This window comes from Odocoileus virginianus, chromosome 10 (assembly GCF_023699985.2).
Source record: "Odocoileus virginianus isolate 20LAN1187 ecotype Illinois chromosome 10, Ovbor_1.2, whole genome shotgun sequence".
NCBI classification, from domain to species: Eukaryota; Metazoa; Chordata; class Mammalia; order Artiodactyla; family Cervidae; genus Odocoileus; species Odocoileus virginianus.
The window spans coordinates 12,244,745-12,262,026 of NC_069683.1; the positions used below are offsets into that span (position 1 = coordinate 12,244,745).

A 17,282-nucleotide genomic window follows, 5' to 3' on the forward strand; every position below is an offset into this window, starting at 1 on the left:
CTAAGCCCTGAAGAATTGATGCTTTTGAACTGTGGTGTTGGAGAAGACTCTTGAGAGTCCCCTGGACTGCAAGCAAGGAGATCCAACCAGTCCATCCTAAAGGAAAGCAGTCCTGAATATTCATTGGAAGGACTGATGCGGAAACTGAAACGCCAATACTTTGGCCACCTGATGCAAAGAACTGACTCACTGGAAAAGACCCTGATGTTGGGGAAGACTGAAGGCAGGAGAACGGGACGACAGAGGATGAGATGGTTGGATGGCATCACCGATGCGATGGACATGGGTTTGAGTAAACTCCGGGAGTTGGCGATGGACAGGGAAGCCTGGCGTGCTGCAGTCCATGGGGTTGCAGAGTCGGACACGACTGAGCGACTGAACTGAACTAAGATTATTTATGATTCTGACGCTGAATATTCTTTGGACCTTACATTGCTGATCCCAAAAGCTCAAGTGCAGAGGCAAGAGTATCGAAGAATCTGTTAAAATTCCTTTCATTCATCTGACCTTGCTTTTGCCGACAGGGTCAGGCCCCATTGCCACGCCCATTCTTCCCCACCCGGAAGCTCTCTGCATGCGCAAGCGCAGGAGAAATGGCCGGTTCCTAGTGGAGGGCGGGGAATCCCAGCACAGGACGCGTGCGCCCGGGCCCGTAAGCCCCGCCCCCGACTTCTGCGCCGGCTCGCGAGCGCCTGCCGTTTCTGAGGGCGGGGCGGTGGGCGGGGACTGAGCGGGGAGGCGCGCGCCGGAGTGTGCGTGCGCGCGCGCGCGCGCCGCGGGCGGGCCAGTGAAGCCGGCGGCCCTGGCACGTGACCCGGGACCGGCTCGGTCGCTTGGTGGCTCGGTCTGTCTGTCTGTCCGTCCGCGGGTGCCATCATGGCGGACGCGGCCAGTCAGGTGCTCCTGGGCTCCGGTCTCACCATCCTGTCCCAGCCGCTCATGTACGTGAAGGTGCTCATCCAGGTATGAGTCGTCGCCATTCCTTCCCCCGTTCGGCGCCCTGTTTGGTGGCCGCTGCCCAGGGCGCCCGAGGACCGGCTCCCGCCTTCCGGGCCTTCAGTCTCCTGAGATGCTGCTGCTCCTTCTTTGCTGCTCGCGCCTTCCTTCCCCGCAGGGACGACTCCGTCCGCGGAGCTCCCACTGCCCGTGGGCCTTCCCGAAGTCTCGCCTTCTAGCCGAGCCGTGAGGCCCGCTCCTTTCCCGGTAGCCCAGCTGCCGCCCTGCCCTGCCCTGCCCTGCCCTGCCCGCTGGCTCCCGTGAACTTTGTTTTCTCTTCCCTGAGATCGATCCTGACCGGGCGCCGCCAAGGTCTTCCCAACCTTTCCCCCCTCCGCTCCTCTGAAATGAGCGTTCTTCTCTTGTCCCCCGCCGCAAACGCAAGATGTGAAATCTGTTAAAGACAAATTTGAGATTTAAGGGGAGCCCACGTTTTGTTAGCTTTTGTTTCCCCTTCTTCTTCTTCCTCTTCTTCTTTTTTTTTTTTGGCTACTATTATTGCTGCTTTTCTGTTCCGAGATTTTAGCACCAGATACCCAGAGAAACACAAGGAGCTCATTCAGAAGTGATAATCAAGTGGTTGCTGAGTCAAATTTCGGAAGGATGCACTGAGCTCTCTCCAGCAGCAGCCCATGTGGCTCATGACAGTGAAAATCCCATCTGTCAGAGCTGGACATCAGTTCAGCCGAAAGTTTTGTTAGAGAGTTTTAAGTGTATATATTAGTTTCTAATCGTCTGTGAAATAATTCTTAAGGGGTGTTTTCTATTCACAGGCAGGTATGCCAGGTTTTAACTGATGATAGTGTTTTCAATTGCCTTTCTAGATTTCCCTGGACAGGTCTTTAATTTTTGAAACTTTGTTGAGTGTTGAGGTCATTACATCATGCATGGTACCAAGGATAGAAGCCCTGTCCCCACCACCCACCTTTCTGTCAAAAAGAGGCATGACACTGGGGAAGTCCCCATTTCTTATTTTTCAGTTTATGATACTCATTCATACAACATGTTGACTCATGAGGATTCAGAACCTATAAATAAAAAACTATTGTAAAATGAGTTATTTAAATTAAGAACAGTGGAACTTCCCTGGTGATCCAGTGGCTAAGTCTTGGAGACCCCCACCCGACCCACTTGGGGAATCCCTGATCAGGCAACTAGATCCTGCATGCCACAACAAAGATTGCCGACTGCTGCTGCTGAGACCTGGCACAGCCAAGTAAATAAATATTTTTTTAAAATTAAGAACAAAGGGAATTCTCTGGAGGTCCATGCTTTTACTGCCAAGGGCCGAGGTTCAGTCCCTGATCAGGGAACTAAGATCCCCACCAGCTGCATAATGTGGTCAAAAAATACAAAAAGAACAAATTTTTGAAATGTACTCTGACATCTAAAACAGAGTTGGCACATTTTTAGCTAGGTAGTATCTGAGATGAAAGCATTTTGCCATAAATCTGGTATAAGCCCATTACTCAGTCATTATCCAGGAGGCAGGGTTTTCTAGTGACAATCAGAACTGTTGCCTCAGAAACTCCTTAATAAAAAAAAAAAAAGAAACTCCTTAATCCTGATTGCACAACATCCTTGTGTTGCCAAGTGTCTCGGGGGTTTTGGTGAAATTCCCAAATACTCAGTTTTAAAAATAGTTGCACTGTGAGCCTTTCTGGAGTTCTTCAATTGAATAGGTTGAGAATCACAGCAATAGAGAGTCAAGACCATGTCCAACAGCATTCATTAACTCGAGGATCTCTTTGGCACTAAAGACTCTGAACATATTGTAGAGATAACATGATGAAACTAACTCTAAAATGGCCTTCATTAGATTTTTCATGACTGTCTGCTCCTCTAATACAGATTTAGTTTATAATTGTTTCCCAAATGAATTATCAAGCTGTATCTGCGTTTGCCTTTGAGTGGTTTGTCTTGCTAGCCAAATATGAAGTTGACACTGGCTTAGTCAATCACTTTGTCCAAATATTTTTAAAAAAAAAAGCTAGATTTTCTTTAGAAAATACTTTTGTGCATCCTCAGTAAACTGTAGCTTTCTTAACACAAAAGTTCCCTTATTCTGTTTTCAGTTTAATACTAGTCTATCTCAGCTACATGGGTGTTTTTTTTATAGAATGTGAACCGAAAGAAAACTTGGAGTTTATTGAAACCAGTCTTAACCAAGTGCCAAAGTTGAAAACAAAACAAGACAAAAAACAAGAACAGGGGTGATAACTTCATTACTGTCTTAGAAAACATACACTGCATTTTAACTTGTGTTAAAGTTGTAATTCTAAATTTGTTCTTTATTCAAGACCTTGCAACCCAGGCATTCCTAGGAATGTCGCCTAATATTGATACATCCTCTTATTTTCAAAGGTGGGATATGAGCCTCTCGCTCCAACAGTAGGACGAAATATTTTTGGGCGGCAAGTCTGTCAGCTTCCTGGGCTCTTTTGTTATGGTGAGTGTTTTCTGATTTATTTAGAATTGGGTGACATTGGCAAGTGTGACAGGCAGGAGTCACTGAAGAAAATGTATCGAAAGCATGTTTTCTTGAAATTTCTTTGTGACCATTTCTTTGAGCTAGAATGTAAATCTCTGATTTGTGTTCTTAGCTCAGCACATTGCGAGCATTGATGGGAAGCGTGGATTGTTCACAGGCTTAACTCCAAGACTGTGTTCAGGAGTCCTTGGAACTGTGGTCCATGGTAAAGTTTTACAGGTAATAAGAAAATCCATCTTCCCATAGATTTAGATTACCTTTTAACTACAGTTTGTCCTACAGATTAAGAGCAATTGCAAAGATATATTTATATCCATGGCCTTTCTTCCTCTTGAAAAACATGTACTTGAAATACTCATTCTTAATTCTTTCCTGGGAAGCAAGGAGAATTTGTCTAAAATGAAGTAATTGATTTTGATCTACACAAGCTTCCTCTGGACCAGGTGTTCTGAGTAGAAATTAAGTGCACTTATTTGAGCTCCTGAATAGCTTATTTGGGGCTTCCTTCATTAGTAAAGAATCTGCATGCAATGGGGGAGATGGGACAGGAGCCTCAGGTTCAACCCCTGGGTTGGGAAGATCCCCTGGAAAAGGAAATGGCAACCCACGCCAGTATTGCCTGGAAAATCCCATGGACAGAGGAGCCTGGTGGGCTACAGTCCATGGGGTTGCAGTCAAACTTGACTTAAAGACTAAGCATTCATGCCTAACTCATCTTATTTCTTCAAAAGACGAAGGAAACTGGTTAAAACATACATTTCTGATTTTATTTTCCTCTTATTCCTAGTGTTACTCCTAGTAAAATATTTTCTGTGACAAACTTTTTTTTTAAACTTAACAAGATAAGCGTTAAAGTCAGGATAGTGTTTATTTATGGGAAGAGGAAGGGAGACCACGCGTGGGATACGAGGGTAATGGAAATGATTTTCACTGATCTGGACCATGGCTATGTGGATATTTCCCATTTAATTATTTATTCCACTGTGCATTTGTGTTTTGTGCACTCTTTCTTTTTGTGTTATACTGCGTAAATTTGAATGCTTGTTTTTAAAGAAAACCTCACCCAAGTGTGTGCATTGACTACAAGGGTAGTGGTTACTTTTGAGAAGAGGGAAGGAAATGAAGGTTGGAACTTTAGCTATATCTGTGGCAGTTTATTTTACAAAGGCAAGAAATTTTAATCAGAAAGGTCAAAATGTTAACGTCTGTTTAAGCTTAGAAGGTGCTGCAGAGGCAATGAATCGTTTCCTTAATTATTCTGTGTGTTTGAGTTGTTTCATAAAGTGTTTTTAAAAACATCACGATTACATTTCTTTCATAGTTACCCTTTTGTTTTACTGGCTTCTTTTAGCTTTAAATCCTTTGACTGTACTTGTTTCAGTTGCACCAGTTACAGTGTAGGTCAGCAGAGTTGCCTCTTGGTATATTTGTAGAGGTGTTGTACATACAAATCCTGTACCGTTTAGAACAGTTCAATATGAGTAGGATTGAGAATATAAAATTAATAGGTTTTCTTGTTCATTATTCTGTCTCCCACTGGCGCCAAAGATATATTACCTTCTGTGCTCTAGTTCTTAAAAGTATAGCAGTATTTGCTAACCAAATCTATGTAGTATTTTCAACCTATATATCAGATGTGTTCAATTCCAAATGTTTACAAACTGTTTATTTCAAGCAGTACTCGGTACAGTCCTCCATGCACTTTTTAAAGTAGGCTTTAACAGTTCCCCAGTTCTACTGGATTAAAATGTGTTATCGTTTGATGAGCAAATCAAGATTTTGTTGAACAGTTTCATGCTGATTAGCTTGGGTTTTAAATTCTCTTCAGACTTTGTTGAATTGATTTGGAGAGGTTTTCCAGTTAGTTCCTCTTGTGGAAGCAGTTTTGTTATTCATTATACTTACTCTTGTCATCATGCCCGTGGACTGATGAGCCACTATTTTGGGTGGCCCATGGGTCAGGGTCACCCAAAATGGTATTCCATTATTCTGGCCTGGAGAATTCCATGCACTGCATAATCCATGGGGTCGCAGAGAGTCACAGCTGAGTGACTTTGACGTGGGTCAGAGTGATGGAGTGTTAATGGGCTGATATTTTTGGTGGGTTACTACTCTGTTTTCCAGCCACACCACTATCTGGTGCAGTGAAAGTGTTGCTGTTACCTAAGTGAGGTTTAGATTTTTTTTTTTAAATCTATGCTTCAGACATCATGTGGAATCTTAGTTCTTCAACCAGGAAAAACCCATGCCTCTTGGAGTGGAAGCGAAGAGTCTTCACCACTGGACCTCCAGGGAAGTTTTCACATGGGAAAACAGTTGTCATCTAGTTCAAAGAGGTTAATGTGTAGACTTAGAGCAAGAGTGGAATTACTCTTGTAATTACTCTTGAATTGCTCAAGTTCCTTTATGTAAAGGAAAAGTTAGACCAGTGAGGTAGCCAGGTACCCAGAGCATGTGTTCACACGGAGCCAAGTGAGCAGAACAGGGCCTTGGTGCTACACTTCGAACCAAAGCAGTTTACACGGTCAAGAAGAAAGACCAGTTTAGGACTGACGAGACTGTTTCAGACTTTGTTAGAAAGAGTTCTGTATATCTGAACAAGAATTAAATTGAAATCTGTTCAGGATAATGTAGAAGAGACGATTGAAAATTTTATTAACAGTGAAAACCAAAGTCTAGAAATGAGTGAGAATTTTTAAAGATGCCTGAAACTGTTAGAATTAATTTCTGGCCAAAGATCTGGAATTTGGCCAAAAACCATCATTTCACTTTGTGATGTTTGTTCTCTTCCCTCTGATTTTCTTTTTAAGAAATGCAGTTCTTTTTGCAAAAGACAAGTGTCTATTTTTTAAACCTCATTGTGTCTAGGAAGTCAGTTGTCTGGTTCTTATATTTCACCTAGCCCATCTTGTTTCCCACAAATAATATTTCCTCTTCCAATGCAGCCTAAGCTCTGGCAGTTTCATGTATCTTTGCCGGAGTTAAGAAGGCATCTTCTCTCTTGTTTGGCTCAGAAACAGTCAAATTCAAAAGGAAGAGTGAGGCAGGTTTAGCTATTGGGACTTAGTGCCCATTCTCTGTTCTTTGTACAGGGAAGGAAAGCATCTTGCCCTAATTTGGTATTGGACCTGAGTTTTTCCGTGGCCTTAGTCCTCTGACTGTGTGCTAAGTTGTTTCAGTTGTGTGTGATTCTTTGCGACCCCATGGACTGTAGCCTGTTAGACACCTCTGTCCATGGGATTCTCCAGGCAAGAAAATAGGGAGTGGGTTGCCATGCCCTCCTCCAGTGGATCCTCCTGACTCAGGGATCAAACCTGTGTCTCTTAGGGCTTCTAAATTGACAGGCAGGTTCTTTACTACTAACACCGCCTGGGAAGCACTGTTTTTACCAGTTTATTTTGTTAGTGTGTGTTCAAAAAATAATGTTCTTGGAGTTTTGTTTTCCTTTTTCTTTTTAAATATTTATTTTAAAAATAAATAAAAAATAAAAATAAATAAATATTTATTTAATTTATTCGGCTGCACCTAGTCTTAGGTGGGGCGTGTGGGATCTTTTACTAGCAGCATGCGAGCTCTTAGTTGGAGCGGGAGGATCTAGTTCCCTGATTAGGACCCGGGTCCTGTACTGGGAGCGTGGAATCTTAACCACTGGACCACCTGGGAAGTCCCTTCTTTTTCTTCTCTTAAATACGAGTTTTTTTATGAGTTGCCCAATCAGTGTGTTAAACTTAGCAACAGGATCGTCTTAAAGACACTTGTGTTAATGTTAATATTTCCAAGTGTTAATTAGAAGTTAATGGGAAATTTACAGCCCCCGCCCCCCCCAAAATCAACCATTTTAATTTCTGCGCATCAATAGGGTTTTCCTTTTATGTCCTGTCTCAGTGACACTGTGATAGACCTAAGCATTCTTTTCTTTTCTCTTCCTTTGTAGCATTACCAGGAATGTGACAAGGCTGAGGTATGTTGAAGCCAATGTGTATGCTTGAGCCCATTTTCCCTGCGAGCCTCTGCTGCTCTTTGTCCTCTTTAGGAAAAGGGACAAGCAGTCAGCTTTCCTTTCATTGTGGAGATTGTTTTTATACAGGGTGGCCACCGGTTTGACCAGTTCTGTTGAAAACCATCACGATAGTGGTCTTTCATTTTGATTTCCAGGAGTCAGGATCTGGAAATGTACAGAAAGAAGTTTCATCTTCCTTTGACCGGGTTATCAAGGAGGTGAGATGATTATGATCTGTCTAAATCAGAGCGGAGTGGCAGTTATGGAATCAGGATCATCAGGCCTGTATGTTCAGTGTTCCAAGGCAAATTAAACCTTCGATTTAATATGGGCTTTACTGCATGAAGAATAGAAAGAGAGAAAAAAGCATTGCTTGCTGTTTGGAGTGTATGCATTTCAAGGAAACATTTTGCCCACTCATTTCATCGTTAATATTGAAGAGGTTTCTATTGAAACTTCTTATAATAGAGTTGAAAATCTCTGGCCTGGAAGTGTTAACATATAGTAATATAGTAGCCGAGGCCCTGCATGTGTTGGACATTGTATATCTAGAAATGCTTTTACAACATTATTCTGACTTTGAAATACCCTCTTCATTCACTTCCCACCCCTGTCTTCTGCCATTGGAGTTGGTTGCATGCCTAACTTAATAATACTCTTTTATTTCTTAGTCTTGACATTATCTAATTGTCTCTAGTAAGGTCATGATTTTCAGTAAAAGCTGCCTTCAGGAACATGTATCATGACTTTCTGGATGGCATAGTGGTAGAGAACCCACCTGCTGGTGCAGGAGCCTCAAGAGATCCAGTTCAATCCCTGAATCGGGAAGATCCCTTGGAGAAGGAGATGGCAACCCACTCCAGTATCCTTGCCTGGGAAACACCATGGACAGAGGAGCCTGCTGGGCTACAGTCCCTGGGGTCACAAAGAGTCGGACACGGCTGAGCAGTGACTGAGCAAGGAGCACAGAGATACATGTGTTAATATGTGTTTTATATTTTCTTAACTTCATTTAGTTCATCCTGTGGCTCTTAGAACTACCATTAGAGTAGAGGTGAGGGATCTCTTAACTAAGTGCAAAAATGAATGACAGACCTTCTGTATTTACAACCTACCTCCATGTATTGTGATTGAGTTTTTTTACTAACCTCTTTACAGAATCCTGGATAAGAAAGATAAACTGAGATAAATATAGGAGCTGCAGGATACTGCGCAGTTAGTTACAGGGTTGTGGTTGAAAAACCAAACCAGAATTGTTCTGCTGTCCTCAAGATGTCGGTGAGATTGAATAGAGCCTGACATTTGCCCAGTGTAGATATCAGAGTCTCTGAGATCACTCACAGTGAGAGAGCCACTTAACAGTCTAAATACAGTCCTCACAGTTCACCCCAGCTAGGTCAGCACCCCTCCTGCGTTTCAAGCCCAGACCGCCAGGGACGTCCCTTTCCCGGTTTCTTTGCTTTTGTTGTTCTTCGAGATGATGATAGAAATCTGCTTTACTGAGAAATTTTGAGACATAACGTTGAAATCCCCGAGTGAAAGCTGTGCTGGAATGATATCGTGTCGTATTGCATCCTCTTCGGGCTACTCATGCTGAGTCCGGGAAGGGCAGGAGCCCTGTGTCGCCCACTGTCACTCTGCAGTGTCCGCCCGCGTGACTTCTCACAGGAACCTTAAGTGTCACGTATTCAGGTTTCACAAGTGTGTGTGTTGATTGTTTCTAGACAACTCGGGAGATGATGGCTCGTTCTGCTGCGACTCTCATCACACATCCCTTCCATGGTAGGTTTGCAGTGGACAACTGAAATTCGACTTTTTCTCTCTCTCTGTATCATGATGTCTGCTGTCTACTTCCATAAGTTGACATGAGAGTTCACTAAAGTGCCTTGCCTGTGTGCTTTTGCTTTGCTTGTTTTGGTTTTTATCCAGTTTATCCAGATACCAAAAGTGTCTATAGATGAGCAAAACTTCTTTTTTTTTTCAGGGCTATTAAAGTTTATCTGGATGTAGCTTAAAAATCTTTCCTCTGTATTCTTTAGTGATCACTCTGAGATCTATGGTACAATTCATTGGCAGAGAATCCAAGTACTGGTAAGTATTTCTGTTTTCAAGTCTTCAAGGAGATCTGTTGATGCCAAATATTTTACATGTCTGTGATGCCTTAGAGGTTGCAAAGCAGATTCATATATCTTATATCATTTGACCTACACACACACACACACACACCCCCACTGAAGCCAGAATTCGCCCTGACTCCATGTGACTACACCCTGAGGTAGCAGTACCTCCCCTTGTGTTTCTGGGTTCATCTGTCTTTGCGGAATGAGGGAGGCAGAAAGGGGAGGGGTGGGGTGTAAATTTCGCCTTGTCCAGGGTGGTAACTGATCCTTGTAACCTGAATGCACTTCACCTTTCCTCCTCCTAAACCTAGTGGGCTTTGCGACTCCATAGCAACCATCTATCGGGAAGAGGGCATCCTCGGATTTTTTGCGTGAGTAAATTACTGATTTGTGGGTGTGATTTTTGTGTGAGTAGGAAGCTTTAATGAGAACGAGGACATGACTCCTTGTTTCAGCCTCAGGGAAAATGTGCTCTCTGGGTTTATTTCATGTTAAACTCTGTTTTGGCCCCTCTGACTTAAATGGTCTTGTAAGAGATCCCAAACTTTTGCTCTGCGCATCTGAAATGGTTGAAAGGAGAGGTTTTTTTAATAAATAAATTCATTTCAAGTTTCTACCCTCATGGTAAGTTCTCGGTTGCTATATAGTTGATAAAATGAGGAAAGTTCAGTTTGGAAAAGTGGAAAACTATCTAATAGGTATCTTTCTTATCCTCAGAGTATGTTTGTGTACTGTGTTCTTTCCCTTGAATTTACTTTAGAAGAACTTAGGCTACTACCTTAGTTCTGTTAATGACAAAAACTGCATTATTAACTAAATGGTCCTTGTTAATTTTCAGTGTTTCTACATCGTTGATTTTTGTTTGAGTATCATAAATATTCTGGAAAATAGACAAGATAGCTATTATTATTCTCATTTTAGAGATTAAAAAAAACAAAAGTGATGCTCTGGGAAGTTCATTTGCTGATAAGTAGTAGAAGTGGCATTTAATCCTTGGTCTTCAGTCTGTGAGGTAACATTTGTCCAATCGTTGCACACTGCCTCGCCTAGCTTACCTAGGCCGGAAGTGTGTTTTCTGATGCCTCTCACCTGTGTCCATGTTTGGGCCATTTTCATTTTGTCATTTTTCTCATCTTTTGCATGGCCAAATTTGGATATCAAGTAGTCTAGCAATAGTCATACTTAAGTCTCTTCTCTGAAGTAGGCAAATCATTGGCCTCCCTGATTATGGTTATTAATAGTAAGTTGAGCCATTGGCCACAGCTTAGAGGTATGTAGCGTTTAAAGCTCTCATTTTAAACATGAGAGTGCAAGTCAAGAGATTAGCCTCAAGAGCAGTTGTGTTAATTAGACCGGGCTTCCCTGGCGGCTCTGCTGGTAAAGAGCAGTTGTGTTAATTAGAATGAACTGGTTATGTTCTGGTATTCGGTTCCTTTCAGTTCCCTAGAATGTTTCAGAATCTTTTATTTATTTATTTTTTAATTGAAGGATAAATAGTTATATGATTTATATAAATAAATATAAATGAGTGAATTATCTTTCAACCGATCACATCTCTTGGTTCTTCTTTTCATTGTTTCTTCACGCAGGGGTCTCATTCCTCGCCTCCTTGGTGACATCATTTCCTTGTGGCTCTGTAACTCACTGGCCTACCTCGTCAATACCTATGCACTGGATAGTGGGGTAGGTTGGGCTCTTGATGAGATAACACTGGTGCTGACTTCCCAGTGCCCACCTGGCAGCTAGGTTAGCTTTACAGTAAGATGGCAGTTGGTTAAATGAGACTCCCCATTATATAGCTAAACATTAACAGTTCGATTTTTGAAGGCTAATGGAATGATCTATGCTGTTTACCATAGAGAGAGGCACCTGGAAAGGGTGTGGCAGGGTGAGCCTAAGAGTCTACAAGGAGATAGCTTCTTTATTGATACCTAATGTTAGAGGACACCGTGAAGCAGGATAGTTCTATCGTATATTCAGGTGTTTCATCTAATTGGAAGTGCTCAGGGGACTCTTATATTGGGCTTTCTGGAAACTTCAGCCTGGGCCGGGGTGGGGTGAGAAATCAGCTTTCCCTAAAAGTCATGTTTCTGCAGCCTCAGCAGCTGTAGACCTCTTTGAACACAAGAGAGTTCCATAGCATGGTGGAAACGAGAACACACCCAGGCCAGAGGTAGGACCAAAAATCCATGCGCTTGGTTACTTGAATATAGAGACTGATCTTCCCCACAGCATCTGGGACGCAGCTGGGTGTGTATAGAAGGAGTGATTTGGCCCTCAGAGTACCAACAACGTGGTTTCCGGGGGTTCACTTCCTGGTGCTTTTGAAATCCTGAGGCCATTATATTAGTTCCTAGAAGCCATCCTAGATTTTCTTTCTTTAGCCATCCTAGTCTTGTATGAACTTGCATATTAATGTTGAGTCAGGGTGATCATTTTGACCACTGCCTTTTTATGCTCCTACCCAGTCTTTTATGTTTTCATCCTATAAATTAATTTTCAGGTTGTCAAAGAACTTGAATTCAGAAATAGACTGTTTTGATATGGGGGAGGGCACAATTAGATGTTAATATCAGCTTAATTTTCTCACTTGTTGTAATAAAGGCTTTCTTCCTGTTATAGGTTTCCACCATGAATGAAATGAAGAGTTATTCCCAAGCTGTCACAGGAGTAAGTTTTTAAACATCCTTTTAACCTTTTAGTAGTAGTTTTGTTTTCTTTGAACCTGCATCACAGTAAGAGTAGTAACAAGCCCACATAGTTTGGTGTTGGCCAGCTTTCACAGGGGGTCAGTGGGCATTTCTCAGCACAGACTGCCCCTGCTTCCTCCTGTGTCCTGCTGAATGGATGCTGAAAACGCCAGTGTCTTTAATCATGTGGAGTCTTCTAGTGGTTGACTTTTGAAGTAGCTTCCATTGTCTTTGGAAAGATGTTTATGTTTTCTTGTTTTCTTCAGGGCTGTTCTGAAATGCTTATTGTACTTAGTTTTAAATGTTGAAGTTCAGCTGTATTTGAATGAGGCTCAGTCACAGAGTAAGAGTCTTCTGACCGTTGGTTAAAAGGTTGCATGGTAAGGGGAGAAATATCTCCAGACCCAAAAGTGTGTAATTTAGTCTTAACCTGGGATATAGAGAAAGCAAAAGCAGTGTTGGCATGTTTGAGCACAGTGGCGCTAGGACTGAGGGTGAGGAAGGAGAAAAATGAGAGAGACTAGGAATAATTTAATAACTTAGCTGTTTCTTCCCTCTTTACAGTTTTTTGCCAGTATGTTGACCTATCCCTTTGTGCTTGTCTCTAATCTTATGGCTGTCAACAACTGTGGGTAAGTGCCTTGCATTTCTTATCCTAGTAGTTGGTTGCCTGTATGCCTGACAGGCAGAGCAGTCCTAGTAGACATTTGGTGAGGATAAGTACAGGTGATGCTATGAATAGATTTCCTAATTTTTTTCTGTCTGCCCCATACACCAGCAATGCCATCAATTTATATTATAAGCAGTCTCTTCATATCCTGTTTTGAAATAGAGAAGGGCACAAATAATATTTCTCAAGTGCTTATAAATAGCGTGTACTTGCCCAGTAGTCTAGGTTCTTTTCTGAAAATAGTGGAATAATGATCAGATTACTTTCACATCTTTCCTTTATACTAAATCCTTATCCTCTCTTATGAACGTTATGAAAGGTATGTTAGGGATTGAATGGCAACCTGTACCTGTTTTTCATCAGGGCTTCATGGAAAAAGTGTTTTAAAGTAAGAAAAGTAGAAAATTTGGTTGAAAATGGAAAGTTTCTTCACCTTTCATGTATTGACTGGGAAGGAGGGGCGGGGCGGGGGGTAGACACCACTGATTTCTAGGTGCCAGGTGACTACCAGGTTGGACAGAAGTTTTAACCTCTTGATTTAATTCTGTTCCACTAGGGTACCCATCACAGTATGACATTAGACATGTCACTGTTTTCAAACAAGGTATCAAATTGGTAGCTGTGTAGCATTTTGAGCACAGTTACCGTATTCTGTTTGTTTTGTGGTTTGTGGATCGGCTGCCACATTGTAGCCCAGAGCATGCTTGAAGGATGAGTTAAGTGTGGTGTTCTCATTTGCAGTTTTTTAGAGAAGTGGCTTCGCTGGTGGCTCAGTCCGTAGAGTCTACCCACAATGCGGGAGACCTGGGTTTGATCCCTGGGTAGGGAAGATCCCCTAGAGAAGGAAATGGAACCCACTCCAGTATTCTTGCCTGGAGAATCCCGTGGACAGAGGAGCCTGGTGGACTATAGTCCCTGGGGTCACAAAGAGTCAGACATGACTGAGTGCCTGGCTTTCACTCTCAGAGAAGACAGGCTTTACACGTGAGTGAGAGCAGGGGGTCACCAGTCTCACTCCACCGTCCACGGTCATGTTCGGAGTCTTTTGAACACCACATAGTTTTAAATGCTCTTTAATCATATAATTACTATGTTCTAGAATTTCACTTGTCCACTAATTAAAACCTCGATGTTTTAGAAAATACATAAAGTTTCTCTTTATGATTCGAAACCTAAATGTAAGAAAGTGGGATCTGTTTTGGATTCTCGGTTGTTCCCCTGTGCCAATAGAATTTGTTTCTACAGAACTGCTAAAATTGCTTCTCAAGGAACCTTCCAGGCAGAATATTTTGACCAAGATCTATTGAGCTCTTGAGAGAAGGTTTTATAAATATTGACTTCGGTAACTAATCTCTCTTTCTATTTCAGGCTTGCTGGTGGATGCCCTCCCTATGCCCCAATATATTCTTCTTGGATAGATTGCTGGTGCATGCTACAGAAAGAGGTACTTCTCTCCCTCCCTCCCTCCTTCTCCCCTCGTATTTTGTTTTGTTTTGTTTTTGCTTGTTTTCTTAGAGGTCTCTGGGATCCCAGGTTAATTCTTGTAGGTTATCCTTTAGTTACCAGTTAATATATCCTTTTTAGTGGTCCATATGTCACTCTGGCATAGTTGTAAAATATGCTGCTTAGAATTATCAGAAAAAAAAAAAGAAATCATCAGGAGAGGTAATGAAGAAGGAAGAATTCCTGGATGTGATCTGGAACCTGTTTGAGTGGTTACATTCAAATTATAAATAAGGCCTGTGCAGTCAGTTATTCTGGTTATTAAAATGATGCCCTTGATTTCAGATTACTTTTCCAACTTTTCCAAGATTCATCTTCTTGTAACTTTTCAGAATATATTCTGAAATATACTTTCTAATATATTTAGAAAAGCTGAGAAATAGTTGCTTGTTTATGACATTATTTGTCACAGTGATGTCAACAGAGCTGTTTTTACTTCTGTAGTCACATTAGTGGATGCGGTGTCCAGATTCCAGTTTTTTGTGTTTTTTTTTGCTATGGGGTAACCAAAAATTCTTTTTTTATTTTTATTTTTCAACCAAAAATTCTTGATCAGTCTAGGCAGAGCTTTAATAGGAACCAAAATAATGAGTGGCTGTGTGCTAAATTTAACATGGAATCACTTAAAGTGGCCATCAGTTGAAAGCTGTTTTTGAGTGGGAAGCACTTTGTAAAGGACTGTGGAGGGAAGTGTATGAGGAAGCTCTTTGTTGCATGCTCTTATAGCACTGGTGACACCGATGAGAAAGGCCTTTGTTCCCAGGGCTCAGGCCTCCCAGCCTGAACTCTGAATGCAGAGGCCTCAGTTGGGGGGCTTTTGCTCAGTGGGCCCAGCAAGCCCCTCTGTGAGCCCAGGCCAGGATGCTTGGATGGTTGCCAGACAGACCTAACATGAACATTCAACCCTCTGCTATAGAAAGAAACCAAATAGAAAATTATTAGGGTATCAGACACTTTACAGTTGATCCTTTAAGTGCTTGAGACAACAGCGAATGTTTATTGATCATTCACTGTATACGAGGCCTCATGCTGAGAGTTCTCCAGGTTTCAGCTCATGCAACCCTCAAAATAACCTAGTGAGGAGAGATACTGTACTGTACCATTCCACCTCACATATGAAGAAACTGGGACTTTGAACAGTTAAATAATGCCAGTTGTGTAACCCACGATCACACAGCCTGTATTTGGGAGAGCAGGATCTACGTGCAGGCTGTCTAAGTTAAGAGTCTGCTCAATTAAACTCACAACATGACTACTTGAATTATAAGATTTTATAAGTACTCCCTAGACGTCTGACCATTTCATTCAAAACAAATAAAAACTGACATGGGGACTTCCCCAGTGGTCCAGAGGTTGACTCCTCACTTATACTGCAAGGGGCATGGGTTCCAAGCCTGATCAGGAAACTAAGATTCCACATGCGTGCAGCCAAGAAAAAAAAATGCAAATACAGGCTGGCGCTTACTACGTGTTAGGACTGTTCATGACACTTGATAAGAATTGACGCACTTGATAGCCCAGCTAACTAGCAAATAGCAGAGCCAGAAACTGGACTGGGAATATCTGTCTAAATAGATAAGAGATACTTGCCTTTATCCACGTGTCAAAATGGTAGGTAGTTGCTCAGAGGCTCAGCTTGTGTCAGAGATGGCACGTTGCTGCCCCATAGTGATAGTCTGGTCATTTTCGTCATTTCGTTTCTCAGAAATATGTCCAGTTGGATGTCTCTGCTGCTTTGGACTAGCTGACCTCGTTTTCACACTAGATTTTATTTGTATTTATTTTATTTTTCTTTCAGGGAAATATGAGCCGAGGAAATAGCTTGTTTTTCCGGAAGGTCCCTTTTGGGAAGACTTACTGTTGTGACCTGAGAATGTTAATTTGAAGATGTGGGGCAGGGACAGTGACATTTCTATAGTCCCAGACGCACAGAATTATGGGAGAGAATGTTGATTTCTATACGGTGTGGCGCGCTTTTTTAATAATCATTTAATCTTGGGAAAATGGAGGTGTTTGGTGTCTGCCTTTTTTGTTCTTTTTCCCAGCACATGATTTACTACTGATACTCCCCCATGAAATGGGACATTTTTACTCCAGGTTATTTTACTTAAAATAAGAAGTTGCATTTACTTAAAGGTACCGGCAAGTTGTCATGCAATTTAAGTCTTAATTTAAGGCTTTGTAAAATGAAGAGAGTACAGTCCCATGAGCAAAGAGAAATAATTCTGTAAAACTTAAGAAAATGAATAAGGCAAATGATACTGGAAGTTATAAGCTACCTTTTCTTTGGTAGACCTTAAAACTCAGCAGCATCCACTGGAGTCTGCCTCCCAGCATATTCTTCTTAGCACGTTTAATTAACACTGTCTCTCATACCTCAAAGAAAGGACAGCACACAGCTAACCTACCCTAGAAAAGCTGTACGCTGTTATCGCAGAGCAGTAAATTGTGTTGCCAACAGGAAAAAAGGACAGTTACAGAGAATAAGCAGGATTTGGAAAGGAAGTGTAATGGCTCCTTTTTCACCCCTCAAAGAAATTCTTAATGTCATATGAAATATGAAAAGCAAATACTGTAGCATTAGCCTTGACAGTCCCTAAATCACATCATTATACAGTTCTAACTGTATATAATCTTTTGTTCCGTTTTTTATTTTGTTTGCATTTTGTCATTGCAGACGGTGAGTAGTTTGTTTTTCATTCCTCATGACACCCTTGGATGGTGAGCTTGTAACCTCATGTCTGACTGCTGACCAGCTCGCATGTCACTCTCAGTTAGGCATGTTAGCATTCATAGTAGGGGGAAAATCACT

General features: G+C 41.9%; 1 protein-coding gene across 2 annotated transcripts; it reads left to right on the forward strand.

Annotated features, from left to right (window-relative positions):
* Positions 1-776: 776 nt before the first annotated feature.
* On the forward strand, positions 777-16,478 carry MTCH2 (mitochondrial carrier 2). Of its 2 annotated transcripts, XM_020870681.2 has the most exons (13): positions 778-963; positions 3,361-3,445; positions 3,600-3,706; positions 7,422-7,448; positions 7,643-7,705; positions 9,212-9,269; positions 9,527-9,578; positions 9,919-9,978; positions 11,197-11,290; positions 12,230-12,277; positions 12,862-12,929; positions 14,336-14,411; positions 16,269-16,478. In XM_020870681.2, the coding sequence occupies exons 1-13, from the start codon at positions 877-879 to the stop codon at positions 16,353-16,355; spliced, it is 912 nt and encodes a 303-aa protein (XP_020726340.1). In that variant the 5' UTR covers positions 778-876; the 3' UTR covers positions 16,356-16,478. The 2 variants fall into 2 exon arrangements, with proteins under 2 accessions (XP_020726344.1, XP_020726340.1); XM_020870685.2 differs by lacking the exon at positions 7,422-7,448 and having other exon boundaries at positions 777-963.
* Positions 16,479-17,282: the final 804 nt, after the last annotated feature.